The following is a 14110-nucleotide window of genomic DNA, read 5'->3' on the forward strand; positions in this document are numbered from 1 at the left end:
CCCACTCGTCTACCCTTGATGATTGCACGACACAAAGATTTACGCCTCGCCTGGGCTCGTCAACACTGAAATTGGACTGTTGATGACTGGAAACATGTTGTCTGGTCGGACGAGTCTCATTTCAAATTGTATCGATCGGATGAACGTGTACGGGCGTGGAGACAACCTTATGAATCTATGGACCGTGCCTGTCAGCAGGAGGCTGTTCAAGTTGGTGGAGGCTCTGTTATTGTGTTGGGGGGGGGGGGGGTGCAGTTCGAGTGATATGGGACCCCTGATATGTCTAGATAAGACTCTGACAGGTGACACGTAAGCAAGCATTCTGTCTGATCATATACATCCATTCATGTCCATTGTGCATCCCGACGGACTTGGGCAATTCCAGCAGGACAATGCGACACCCCACACGTCCAGAATTGCTACAGAACGGCTCCAGGAACTCTCTTCTGGGTTTAAACACCTTCTCTGGCCACCAAACGCCCCAGAGATGAACATAATAGAGCATATCTGGGATGCCTTGCAACTTGCTGTTCATAAGAGATCTCCATCCCCTCGTACTCTTGTGGATCTATGGATTTATTATGTCAATTCCTTCCAGTACTATTTCAGGCATTAGTCGAGTCCATGCCACGTTGTGTTGTGGCACTTCTGCGTGCTCGTGGGGGCCCTACGCGATATTACCATGTGTACCAATTTCTTTGGCTCTTAAGTGTGTTAATTATAGTTAGACCTACAAAAGAGTTACATCACAGAATTTGTGTCTTTGTTATTGTTCTACAGTTAAAAACTAAAGATGTATGTTAAATTTTTTAAAATAATGTAGTTGATGGCTACATGTTATGATTAATAATAAGGTAACGTAAACAAGTTGTTCATGAAACTTCCTGGCAGATTAAAACTGTGCACCGGACCGGAACTCGAAACTGGGACCTTTGCAAGTTCCGAGCTTACTCGTGGAAGTTCTCTGGTTCGAGTTCTGATTTGACACACCGTTTTAATCTCCCCGGAAACTTCAAATATGCGCACAATCCGCTGCACAGTGAAAATTTCATTCCGGATGTTCGTAATTGATTTACTGAAATTTTTTGGTACATAAAAATGGACTGCAGGCAACTTCATGCGTTTTATCGTGTGAAAGATTACTCTCCCCTTTATTGATTACTCATGCAACATACACGATCTATTCTGGAATTCATATTCCATCATCAGATGTATTTAAGAAACCACCTCGTCTTTAACGATTCTGTAAAATACGTCCACGTGCGTATAGACGATATCTACTTTTCCGCGAGGGGAAAAATCAACGAGCTACACTTGAAAAATGTTTTACAATACGTGATTTCGGAGACCTCTGTTTTGATTGGTAAGCTGGACAGTCGGTTTGGATTTTATACGTTTTACAGAACAAAAAAAAATAATGTTTCTAAAAACGTGACGTGATTTTTACTTATGTTATAATTCTGTATAACTTTGTATCATCAGCCATCTACGCATGGGCGTACTCCATTGAGTCGATATACACGGCTGTCCATAAGAGTCTAATGGTTTCCAGAAGACAACTGCTCAAAAACTACGTGATACATAGAAAATAGACACTTATCCATGGATCGAGCATCTCTCCAAGTTTTTAACTCTTTTAAAATGTGTTCAGTATGGGCACCGTTTGTGTCGCAGCAAACGTCAATTCGGGTGTGCAATTCATTGACGTAACTGACACGAACTGTCCTGGTAAGAGGTCACAACAGCCCGCTTTCGGAATCTGTTGGTTGGGTTGCCTGTCGATACCGTATGACAATATGTAGTGGATGATACGGGTGTTGGAGAGAAAAATAGAAGTTCCAAAAACACAATACATTACCATGCCTTGTCGCCTTGGACCACATCATCAATATTAGGGAACAACCAGTGCACCTTGGGATTGATCTAATTAGCCAAAAAAGTCACATAATCGTTGGCAGTGATGCGTCGCTGCAGAGTAACCATGGGGTCGATGGAATACCACGATACGATTGCACAAATACAGAATCGCCGCCTTATTTCACTCTTGGGACGTAAACTCGGCCAAAAGTTCGAAACAGTGTGAAAGAAGACTTATCCGACCAAATGCCTTTCTTCTATTGCTCCATATTCTAGGTTTTATGCCTAGGGCATCGCTTGTCCCTCTTACGGGCTTCTGCTCCACTGGTAAGTGGTATTGGAATTCCGGCTCGCCTTGAAATTCCCTGCTTCTGTAGCTCCCTTGATGTGCCTTTGATGCTGACGAGGTTCGTGAGTGCGACATTCTGCTCTGCAATGACTTTTGTAGCTGTCATCCTGTTATTTTTCGTCACAGTCCTCTTGATCCTTCACGATCATACAACATACACTTTCGTTCGCATTGCGGCTTAGTGTAGATCTTCTTCAGCTTTCCATATATGCGGTATAAATATTATACGATGTAACATCAAATAGTTCGCCTCCCTTGGTTACGGAAGGACCCACCATAAGAGTACCAACAATTTGCCCAAGTTGGAATTCACTTAGCTCCGACATAATATACTCACAACAACAAAGAACACATTTTCAACGTATCGAGGACATTGCACAGGTGCCGTTCGTAGTCAGATACAACAGCGCAACCTGCAGTCTTGGCTAGCAACTGCATTTATGGTACGCACGCATTTCTTGCCGTTTCTCCGTACTTTTGTTCAAACCCCGTGCTGGAACGCACGCGACAGCATGCACTACTTAATATATTCCAAAACGTCGCGTATCAAAACTGGCTTTACTGAGAGCTCATACCTCCGTTTTTGTTGGTAATACAAAGGTAGGTTCAAGTGTTTTGTATAGTCCTTGGGCTAGGGACCATTTGTGTACCCAGCTGAAAAATCGACTTACTGTAACTATCTTACGGGTTGGCTATGAGCACTATGGGACTTAACATCTGAGGTCATAAGTCCCCTAGAACTTAGAACTACTTAAACCTAACTAACCTAAGGACATCACACACATCCATGCCCGAGGCAGGATTCGAACCTGCGCCGTAGCGGTCGCGCGGTTCCAGACTGTAGCGCCTAGAATCGCTCGGCCACACCAGCCGGCTCTTACGGGTCAAATTTTCAATATTACACACTTCCTTAGTCAAATGAAGCAAATCGGTTGGTTCTTTTTAATTTACATGTGGTCTATGGTGCGCCTGAAGAGGTTTATGGAGCCACACTTTAATTCATGGGCGCTTCCAGTGAGAATCAGAAAACATGTCTTTTGGCTACCGAAAACGAGCCTCGGTTTCCATGACGGCTATGCACAACAAGTTACTTTACTACGTATTCCTAACATTCCGATCTCAAACAACTTTAAATTTAAAAAAAAAAATCTTTATCCGTTTCCGAGATACAGACGTTCAAAGTTATCCTACTCGTACACGTAAAATCCGATGTGAGGCGAAAACGTAGTTTATAAAGTGACGTAGCACGATGAAACATGCTGTAAAGTTTCTCCATTATCATCAGAATGCTTCTGGGGACCCCATGTTGTAGTACTGAAGCGCAAGGTGTGGAATTAGTTTTGCGTCATTTCAGTTTCACGTAAATAAACAGTCAAATCATAGTTCTTTTCATATGATTGATACTCCCTGTTTTAACAGGGAAAGAAGGGAATCAGCGGAAAAATCCTCCTATCGGTGCACAAAAAATTTTTGAAAGACTGACTGAAAAGTGAGGTACCAGTTGCCTCATTCTACCTTCCTCAGTATCTTTAAAAAAATTTCCAAAAATTTTGCCATGCGAACATATTTGCGTTTCTTTTTTTTGTGCTGAGAGAAAACATACAGTGGCAGTTGAAAAGAGGTGGAAAAATAATAAATACAGGAAGATAGTAGACAGTTATTGTGGTAAAGAAATAGTGAAGGAGACGGTGGCAATGTGAGAGAAAGTGAGGGACACAGTGACAATGGAACATAGTTGACAGTGACGGAACAGTGCTAGAAAATGAGTGAACGAGAACGTGCCACTGGGAGGAGAATAAAGAGAAAGTAAAGTGGGCGAGTGTCAGTGATAATGAGCGTCTATGACAATGACAACGGGGAAGACAGAGGTAGTGACAGTTAGAAGAGACAGCAGCAGTGGGAAGGAATGAATGATATATTAGCAGTAAGAGAGAGCAAGAGAAAGGCAGTATCAACGAGTGGAGACAGTAGTAGTAGGATAGAACGAAGGAGACTCTAAATTTGAGAAAAGACTCAGTGACAAAGAAATAATGACAATGAGTTGGCTTGAATGAGTGAGAAAGAATGGGCAAGCGTGTGTCGATGGGTATGAGCGACTTACAGCGCTGGACTAGTGGGTGTGAGCGAGTTGCAGTTGTGGAGGTTGTGGGAGTGAGAGATGAGTTGCATGTTAAAGGCAGCTCGAATATGTTTGCATGCCAAAACTTTTCAGAACATTTTTTAAGTTACTGAGAAAGGTAGAAAGAGGAACCTCACTTTTCAGTCAGAGTATTTTAAACAGGAGCATATTCGCCTTTTTGTGCTCCGATAGGCGCGTTTTTCCGCTGGTGTCTACATATTCTAACTTGCCTACCCCATACTGCAAGTACGCCACAACGAACTGAAGCTGGTAGAGGTTAACTGACGTATCTCTTTTCTAGATGTCTTGTAGTTTTCGTACAATCGTCCTCTAAATCCCGGAGGTCCTTGTGAATCATCCTGTACAAGTGTTTAGTTCTCCAAATACATATGACGATGGAATGTGTATTCCGAAATCAACCATGTACCAGGAGATAAAAAAGACAGTATAAATTTGAAAAATTAATAAATCACGGAATAATGTAGATAGAGAGGTACAAATTTACACACACGCTTGGAATGACATGGGGTTTTATTAGAACAAAAAAAAAAATACAAAAGTTTAAAAAATATCCGACAGATGGCGCTTCATCTGATCAGAATAGGAATGATTAGCATAACAAAGTAAGACAAAGCAAAGATGATGTTCTTTACAGGAAATGCTCAATATGTCCACCATCATTATTCAACAATAGCTGTAGTCGAGGAATAATGTTGTGAGCAGCACTGTAAAGCATGTCCGGAGTTGTGGTGAGGCATTGGCGTCGGATGTTGTCTTTCAGCATCCCTAGAGATGTCGGTCGATCACGATACTCTTGCGACTTCAGGTAACCCCAAAGCCAATAATCGCACGGACTGAGGTCTGGGGACCTGGGAGGCCAAGCACGACGATTGTCATGCGCAGTCACTGACGTTTTGCAGTCCAGCGCCATCTGTCGGACATTTTGTGAACTTTGTTTTTTTTTTGTCCTAATAAAACCCTATGTCATTCCAAGCCTCTGTGTCAATTTTTACCTCTCTATCTACATTATTCCGTGGTTTATTAAGTTTTCAAATTTATACTGACTTTTTGATCACCCGGTATTTTGTACGAATAATCAACATCAAAAATGTATAGCCCTCGGTAGGCTTTAATGTTGCACCTTTTCGCCTAATATAATACGTTGTTACTGCTCGGCTCATTAATGCCATCGTCAACGATGGAGAGATCGAAATTTCCATGTGTCAAAATATGTTTGAGGTGAAAAGAAGGATGTTGTTCCGAGAACGGAAGCGTGATCGGTGTGCTTGTTCGCAGAAGGAAGAGGATCAGGCGTGTGCGGGCTCCGGCAAGGGCCGCGGAGCGCCCGGCTTCATCACGGTGGGCTACCGCGGCAGCTTCGCATTCGGCCGCGACGGGCTGGCCGACGTCAAGTTCCGCAAGCTGTCGCGCATCCTGGTGTGCGGCCGAGTCGCCCTCTGCCGCGACGTCTTCGGCGAGACGCTGAACGAGTCGCGGGACCCCGACCACGGGCTCAGCGACCGCTACACGTCGCGCTTCTTCCTCAAGCACTCATTTATAGAGCAGGCTTTCGACATGCTGCAGGAGCACGGCTTCAAGCTGGCCGGCTCTTGCGGCTCGGGAACGGCCGGCGGCTCCGTCACAGACCTCAAGCCGGGGGTCGACACGGAGGAGAACCGCTGGAACCACTACAACGAGTTTGTGTTTGTGCGCGAGTAGAGCGCCTCCCCAGTAAGTAGTCCTTCCGACCACAACCCCCCCGCCCTCTAATCCCCGCTGTTACTAACTGAGAACCCGGTGAACTCAGTTCCCCTCCGAGGTGTACTGCTTAAATGCGCAGTCTCCGGGACCTCTAAAAACGTAATCGAGTTTTCTGTATCTGAGTCGTGGTTTCATCATTGCGATACAAACTACTGAACAGCACGCTTATTATTAGTCATTATCACATGCACAGCCGATGTTTTGGAAAAATACAAATTCTGCATGACAGCACGACGTATTAGCTGTGTTTTCTAGATAGTCTGTGAGTCTCGAATTAGAGATTTGTCTCTTTCGCGACACTTTACGATGTAAAAGGGCCTGGTAATTATCTACCAATATCTAATCCCATGAACATCCGTAGTTGCACCAGTTGCAACAGATTTTTAGAGATATTTCATTTCTGGAAATAGTGTCCACGACTGTTTAGCGAAAAATTGTCACTTCGAGAACATACGAATACGGAAAATTAGTAAATGGTAACCGTTTAACTTTCGATTTGGTGACTGTTACTTTCATATGTTGGCGAAAGGATAGTTATTGTGGTACTACTCTGTGAGTTACACAAAATATACTTTTTTAGAGAATAGTAACAAATTGTACAAAGAAACACAAACGTATTGGCAACGACACGGCAGTGTAGTGCCGTAAGAATTAATATCAATGTGCGGCCTTAGGTTCTTGTTCCTTGGATACATCCTCTTTCCTTTCTGTCATAAATGGCATATCACCTCATCTGATGCAATGAAGAATTATTTGTAGTTGAAATTTATCGGACGAATATCTTCTATACCTACGAGATTGCAAAATGTAATACTCAAAGGTTTACAGCCACTTTCGTGAAATAAATATCTATTCCATGTATTATACACACTGTATTTAAGGCATTAATTACTGAAAAAGGGCAACGTTGTGCGATAATCTGTTCCTCATTTCCACACATATACACCGAATCTGCTCACCTCACGTTTCGTTTTTATTTCGCCGGAGACGAACAGAAACATAAATTTTCATCACGTGTTCAGTGTTTTTAGATTATAGGTTACGAGTACCGCAGACGTTTTCAGCGGTGCATGCAAATGCAATTCTAACACCACGGCAACTGAATTCATTTTTTATTGTGACTCAGGGGCCCTAAATGGAGTTGTAGATCCGTCATTTAGGTACTGACATATAAACCACACTGAAACCAATGATTAAAACCTTCGTTAGGACAGAAGTGATGGTAAAGGATTTTGTTAGCATAGTAAAGCCTGAAAGGAGGACAATTTAGTTGGCTTAGGTATGCCGAAATAGGATATGACATTTCGGTAAATAAAAGACTAAAATTAAGCCTCTGCTGTGCACAGCGTTTTTGTTGTTCAGTGACAACTCGTTATTTGGAAGGGTATGCGAGGAACTCACAAAAAAGCCAACTAACTTTTCGTAGTATTTAAAGAATGCAGATGGATACAAAACTACACATATTCACTAACTGACAAAGACAAGTACATAAAGCTGGCGGGCAGTTATAGAAGAAGGACAAAACTGACCCACAAGAGAAAGGAAAACTGAAGGTTAACTGAGCTTACACGTTGTCTCTGTTTAGGATAAGTGACTCCTCATAGTGACGTAAAAATACTCACCTTAAAAGTATACTTTACTACGGATGATACGAGCTATAAACTGTGATTTAAGCTATGAATCGAACTACTTACATGAGAAGTATTTTGGGGCACAGGGCCCAACAAGATCTACTGAAAACGTCCAAGAAAATAAGTGTTTCTATGCTGATCTATTGTGATATGTGCATAATTTGTATAAAGTCGTTGGAAACTCAGCACACAGTGCTGTTATTTTAGTTAAAGATATTCACACTGTAGCAGAACATTGGAGAAACCGAGACGGTACCTTTAAAGCCCAACAAAATCGATCAGTTGAGGGAGTACCGAAAATTTCATCAGTATCCTGTATGGCAACATAGGCGCTCATGTGCCTGCTTATGTATAGTATCAAGAAATCCACAACATATCTAATGACTGTCGGAGATATTGAAGCGACATGAAACACACATCTTTCTCTTTGTAGTCGTGGAACGTATACATCAAGAGGATATAAAAACTGCCTCACCCTTTTCCCTCTTTTGCTTTCTATCTCCCCTCCCCCCTCCAACCACTCAACCACTATGCCTTCTTCTCCCACATTCTTAACGCCATATATCTCTCATAGATGAATTTAGAATTTGCTTAAGGCATTCGTTACAGCACATATGTATCCAGATATGTTAGTTTGGCTATAACAGTAGGCAGTTTGATGTCTAACATGTTGACATATGATTTCAGTTAACATGAAACACAAAAGCACTTTGTTCATTCACGTACTGTAACATAAATGACTTGTATTTCTCTCAAAATTTTTCTCCTCTGTACATCTGAGGGTGCACGTTACCCTTCATCCTGTGACCGCTCTTCGTTACTGCATATACTAGAAGTCACACATACTTTCAAAAATTTTAAACTTTATGTTTCTGAGTATGCAGTGCTTTATTTCACGAATCTCATTTCTGTTAATAGCAAGTTTCGTTTTTAATCTCCAACCTTCTCCAAAAAAAAGTAAAATGGCATCTAGAAATTTGAGACACAAAGAAAAAATATACACACATGCATTCAAACGATGTGAATGTGGGTTATACCTTCTGAACAAGAGGAAAAATATTGTTACTTCCATTTCATTGTTTTTTTTTTATATTTAAGTGAGCCAGTATCTCCCTGACCATCACAATTTCCTACTTAATTTGGTTTTCACTTCTGATTTCAACAAACATAAAAATTTATTTCTTTAGATAATTTACTGCATCTCGCTCTTGGTATTTATTCAAGCATGGAAACATCAACCTCAGTAAATATTACAGTTCTGTGTCAGATGTACAGACTCTCTGTGAACAATGTTTATATAACTATTTCCAATCATTTAAACTGATTAAGAGCTAAGATTTCTTATCAGGACAGAATAGTGATACTTAATTTGTAAGTTATTACAAAATTTCTGGAAAATCTGGACAATCGAACTTATAATATCTGGAATAGGATCTATACAAGGAACTGAAAAATAAACTCTCACCCCAAGCCTCAAATTTCTTATTTATATTCTACATGGCGCCGTTCTACGATTACCTCTTTACTGTTAACTATGAAAGTTTAATTTTTTTCAGCTATCACTGAAAAACATATAGATGGTAAAATCAATTTTTCCCTTTAATAAATAGTTGTTCACTTATTTTGTACCACTAGATTAAGTGGTTCTCATTTATTTACAAAAGTGAATTCTGTGTGATTTTCGTGACTGTGTTGCAGTAAAACATTATTGTTTCTTAAGTCATTCCTTGAAATTTTCAAGTACAAAAAATATTCGAGCATGTATTCTGACGATAACTGATATATTTTTATTCACTTAATATTTGTTCACTAACCTATGAAATATTATTCATAGATTCAAACACCATTGTCATTTGATGAAGATCCACAACAGATCATACATATGAAAAACTGCTTATTACTTAATTTGGAATCATGTACCCAAATTTCTGTTAATCATTGACAATTACAATTAAATTCATGATTTCAGTTGATAATTTATGTTAATGCAATATTAAGTAATAAGTACATAACATTTTATCCCTGTAACAAATTAATAAATATGGTGATAATATTCATAATTCAGTATATTATGTTAACAGATATACAATACTGAACATAAACCATTTTAGGTAAGAAGGAGTTTCTAGGGTAAGACAAATAGTTAATAAGACAAATAGTCTTTCCAGTTCGAACAGACATCGAATATTACTGCATATAGACGTAAATAACATCAGGAACTTCTAGCATTAGGCATGTAATTAATATCTGAAGCACTTCTTGTAAGGATAGAAATGAGACATTTACTCTAGCTGCTCTGTAATATACAACATTATCGCCCAAGACAAAATGATTTGTTATAACAATAAACCTTCTACTATGTCATCACATTATTCGATTTTGGCTTATGTTATTTCAATAGCTAGACATCTGTGTTAGATTACATGAAGACAATTGATATTAATGCTGATGTCCCTTAGGCAGATAAGGTATTCGTGAAGATACTGTGCACAAAGACATTAGCAAGCTCGATAGCCAACACATTGTTTATCATGGTGTGTGTGGGATATATCTGTGTGGGATATAACCTCAAATACTCATTTCACTATAGCAAACTCAATAAAAAACACACTGTTTATCATGGTGTCTATGGATATGGCCTGAAATACCAGTTTCATTGAATCTTTATAGCTAAAAAGGATTACAGCTTAAAATTATAGTTACACTACATTCGATTTGAATAAATTATCGATAAAATAAAATGAAGTATTATGGGAAGGTTGATTTATTTTTTATGCTAATTAACGAGTGAAAGAGGTTGACAAAAATTTAAAAGATCAACATAATTTGTTTAAAAAAATGTGTTTTTTGAAAGGCAAGAGTTTTGCAATGCCATAAAATAAAAATAGTTTCTGTAGTATTCATAACTGAAAGAAGATACCACAATCTAAAAACGTGTTAGGCACAAAATTAATTTACTTCACAGTTCGATTTACTGTTTTAGAAATAACGTATCCTTATTTTATTGTTCTCATAATAAAAAAATACTTTTGGAGAAATTGATTGGAGAAAAAACGTATTTTACTGTTAGCTATCAAAACAATGTAATGTGAAATAAATGAAACATTATTCTATATTAGAATTGAATGGCGTTGCAGTCGTTAATATCACTTTGTCGTATTCTTGTCTCCTAAGTGGTTAAAGGTATGAATCCAATATTTCCTTGTTTTACTCTTATAAAATTAGTCTCCCCAAAGAGTTCCTGTATGAGAAGAAAGATGGTGGGAGGGGCATGGAAGTAATGCAAGGTGCCAATTATGTTAGATTTACCTGATGTTCATTTAACTTATACTATTATTCCAATATATAAAAGTATAAGAGGAAGGAGTACATCTCATTGTCGTCAGACAAAGAACATGTGTCATATAATGAATGTCGTGCAGCCACTAGAAGAAGCTTAGTGGTGATTAGTGTGTCCAAGGGTGCGAACAACAAGACCGTTGTAAAAAATGCAACTAACCAAAAACTTTTACCAAGGGGTTTTAAATGACAAGAATCATTAACTACATAACTAAGCACACCTATAACGATTACAAAGATTATGTAGTAGGTCCAGTGTATATTTGTCATACTGCAATCTGAGAAGGAAAAAATAATGGTCTAGTATCTCCCTGCTGCTATTTCCTCTCATGTTTGAAGATATAACATAAGAGAACTCTAAATCTAAAATTTGAAATAGCAGGTCAGCCTGCTCCAGTTATTATTCAGCCACTAAAAGGGCTACATATCGAAACTGGATAATCTTACCTGCACGGCTTATTGGATGCACTGTCCTAATGTAATAAGATGAAACTTTCACGTTAATTTTCACGTGATGACAAACGATCGTAGTGGACAGGGGTTTTCCCCAAGTATGTGAATTGTCATAGAAACAAAAGAGAGTCTAATGAGATATTATTATCCGCCGATTTGTAAGTGACATTTAGAATTCCATTACACTTGCAACAGTGCATAATAATTCACAATTTTCAAAGATGTTTTATATAACGTTATTATCATGGATTTAAAAACGGTACACCTCTTATTTTATGTTTGGTATTTAGCTGGCACATAAGAAATGTGTAACCAATATATCAGCATAATTTTTCAACATAAAATGTTGATACTGCTGAAATGATGTTATATCATCATTAATTCTTCATTGCATCTAGTTAAGGTCACATTTAAAACAATATTTTAGGCACCACACTGACATTTTCATTTTACCATTTGTTAAAAGATGCTTTTCACTTTTTGATAAATATATTTCGAATATTTTGTTGCAAGAATGGGAACTTGATGCAAGACAGTAATGAAAGGTCACTTATTTAATTTAGAACAAAGAGTTGTATGGTGCTTAAATTTACAAGTAAAGGAAATATCTCATCCAGAGTCTGTTAAAGTATTTCATTTTTCTGAGGGCATAAAACTAAATTTTCTGTTTATGAAAAAATTTAATGAAGATACACAAATAACAAAAACATGCTACCATGTCAATAGTTCGATGGCTGTTCTTCTGGTGCATCTATTCTGTGTCCTGAAGAATGTAATTAGAAATGCAGAAATTTATCACCAAATGTAGATGGAGAAAGGTTAAAGCTAATTCTAGGTTTCATGTTTTTGCACTACACCAACTATCATCTCTTAAACTCTAGTCTAGGAGTTATAAAAACTGACTGCAAAAGTATAATACCAAGGACATATTAATTCACTAAGTTGACACTTTTGCATGTATACATTTATAACTTGATGAAAAGTTTCTAACACAAAATACAGCTTCACATCAACGCCTTACCAATATTACTTTCAAATTACATAGTAATTCATGGCCAAATACCTATGTATGAAGCTGAGGAATGTTCATATACGTTACTGTGTATGAAACTCATCTTGCCACATATATTAAGCCTCAATCAACCAACAGTTTCTTCGATAAAGCATCAATGACCATATGATGAGGTTATTGAATTGACAACCATATCTATTAAATTTAACGTTCTTTTATTTATAGCTCTAGAATCAAAATAAATGCTCAATGGAAGAGAAATCATTACTTTAGTTGACAATTATCCAGCAGCTCCAGAGTTGTAAAATTGTCCTTACTGTAAGAAATACTCTTAACGTGAAACAGATTTATCGATACATATATCTTAGAGAATGCAACACTATGTTATCGGAGACAGGGTACACAAACACATTATGTGTCTACTGTTGATTGGTAGTGACATTGGCCTTTATTTGTTAGATACAAAGATTTCTTTTCCTTTGTTTCACAGACCCAGGAAGAAATCAAGTCACTAATGTCCATAGTGTGTGTGTACTAGGTGGTGAAATGAAGTAACCATTAATCAGTAGTATACTACGTAAAGTGAATGTGTGTTACTGTGTGGTAGACAAAATTTATAAATACAGTTCATCACCTCAGTTCCATATATGACAAATAAGAAATCTATAAATAATAAATACTTTGTAAATCTTGCTCTGTTTAAAGTACATGTACACGATACTAATACTATCTATATTTTCTCTACTCAACTGTAATTCTTAACTGACACAGTTTCTATAGCAAGAAGTAAGTATCAACCTTCTGTAGACGATGTTTTGTGGACAATTACTGGACCACTAATTTTGTTACTTTTGTAGAACAATTGGGATAGAAGCTGTGATTCTGCTTGTTACGCTACGTTTAAGTCAGTTACTTTAGAACGTAATGTCTGTAGTAAATCATTTAACACAGAGTCAACTGAACTCGAGCGGTATTTGTCGTAATGCCAGCTGTGTAGCTGCACTAGATTGAGTAAGAATTTCTTAGAAATTTTCATGTAACAAATTTCATTTGTTGGATGTTAATGTAAAAGAGAAGTGATTCTCAGCATCTGTTATGTTCTCATAGTATCTAGTGTAAATAATGTCATTATCATTTGTGTCATCCGCCGTGTAATTGGTTATTAGTTTGTTTCCACGTAATAAAAGAAGATCTTTAGAACTTTATGGCTTTCTTTTCTCCTCAATAAAATATGAAAACCTCAAAGAACACAAGCTATACAGCTAAAAAACAAATTGTGTTTCTACGGCATTATTTGGTGGCTTTTTAGTTTTTACACAATTGTTAAACACAGTTTACCTAACTTGGAGACAAAAAGTTAAACACAATCATACGAACGAGTCTTTCTTCCACAGTCTCAATCACTCTATAGCTTCGCACCTTGCGAGAACAGGTTTCATAGTTTTTGCTGTCTGATAATACACACTACTTGAGTCAAAGCATACAGACAGGTCGATTTATTATGTATTTTGAGCCTGTACGGCTATGTGATGTAGATACAAGCATTTTAAGTGGAAAATGCTTGTGTCTCTCAGCAGGAAGAGCACTTA

General features: G+C 38.1%; 1 protein-coding gene across 1 annotated transcript in view; it reads left to right on the plus strand.

Annotated features, from left to right (window-relative positions):
* The window catches only part of LOC126184182 (BTB/POZ domain-containing protein KCTD12), a 114792-nt gene extending 101071 nt beyond the window's left edge, over nt 1-13721 (plus strand). Inside the window, exon 2 of the mRNA XM_049926550.1 lies at nt 5622-13721. Coding sequence (XP_049782507.1) covers nt 5622-6044 — 423 coding nt within the window. The 3' untranslated portion in view covers nt 6045-13721. The remainder of the gene's footprint in view (nt 1-5621) is intronic.
* Nucleotides 13722-14110: the final 389 nt, after the last annotated feature.

Source organism: Schistocerca cancellata, chromosome 4 (assembly GCF_023864275.1).
Source record: "Schistocerca cancellata isolate TAMUIC-IGC-003103 chromosome 4, iqSchCanc2.1, whole genome shotgun sequence".
Classification (NCBI taxonomy): domain Eukaryota; kingdom Metazoa; phylum Arthropoda; class Insecta; order Orthoptera; family Acrididae; genus Schistocerca; species Schistocerca cancellata.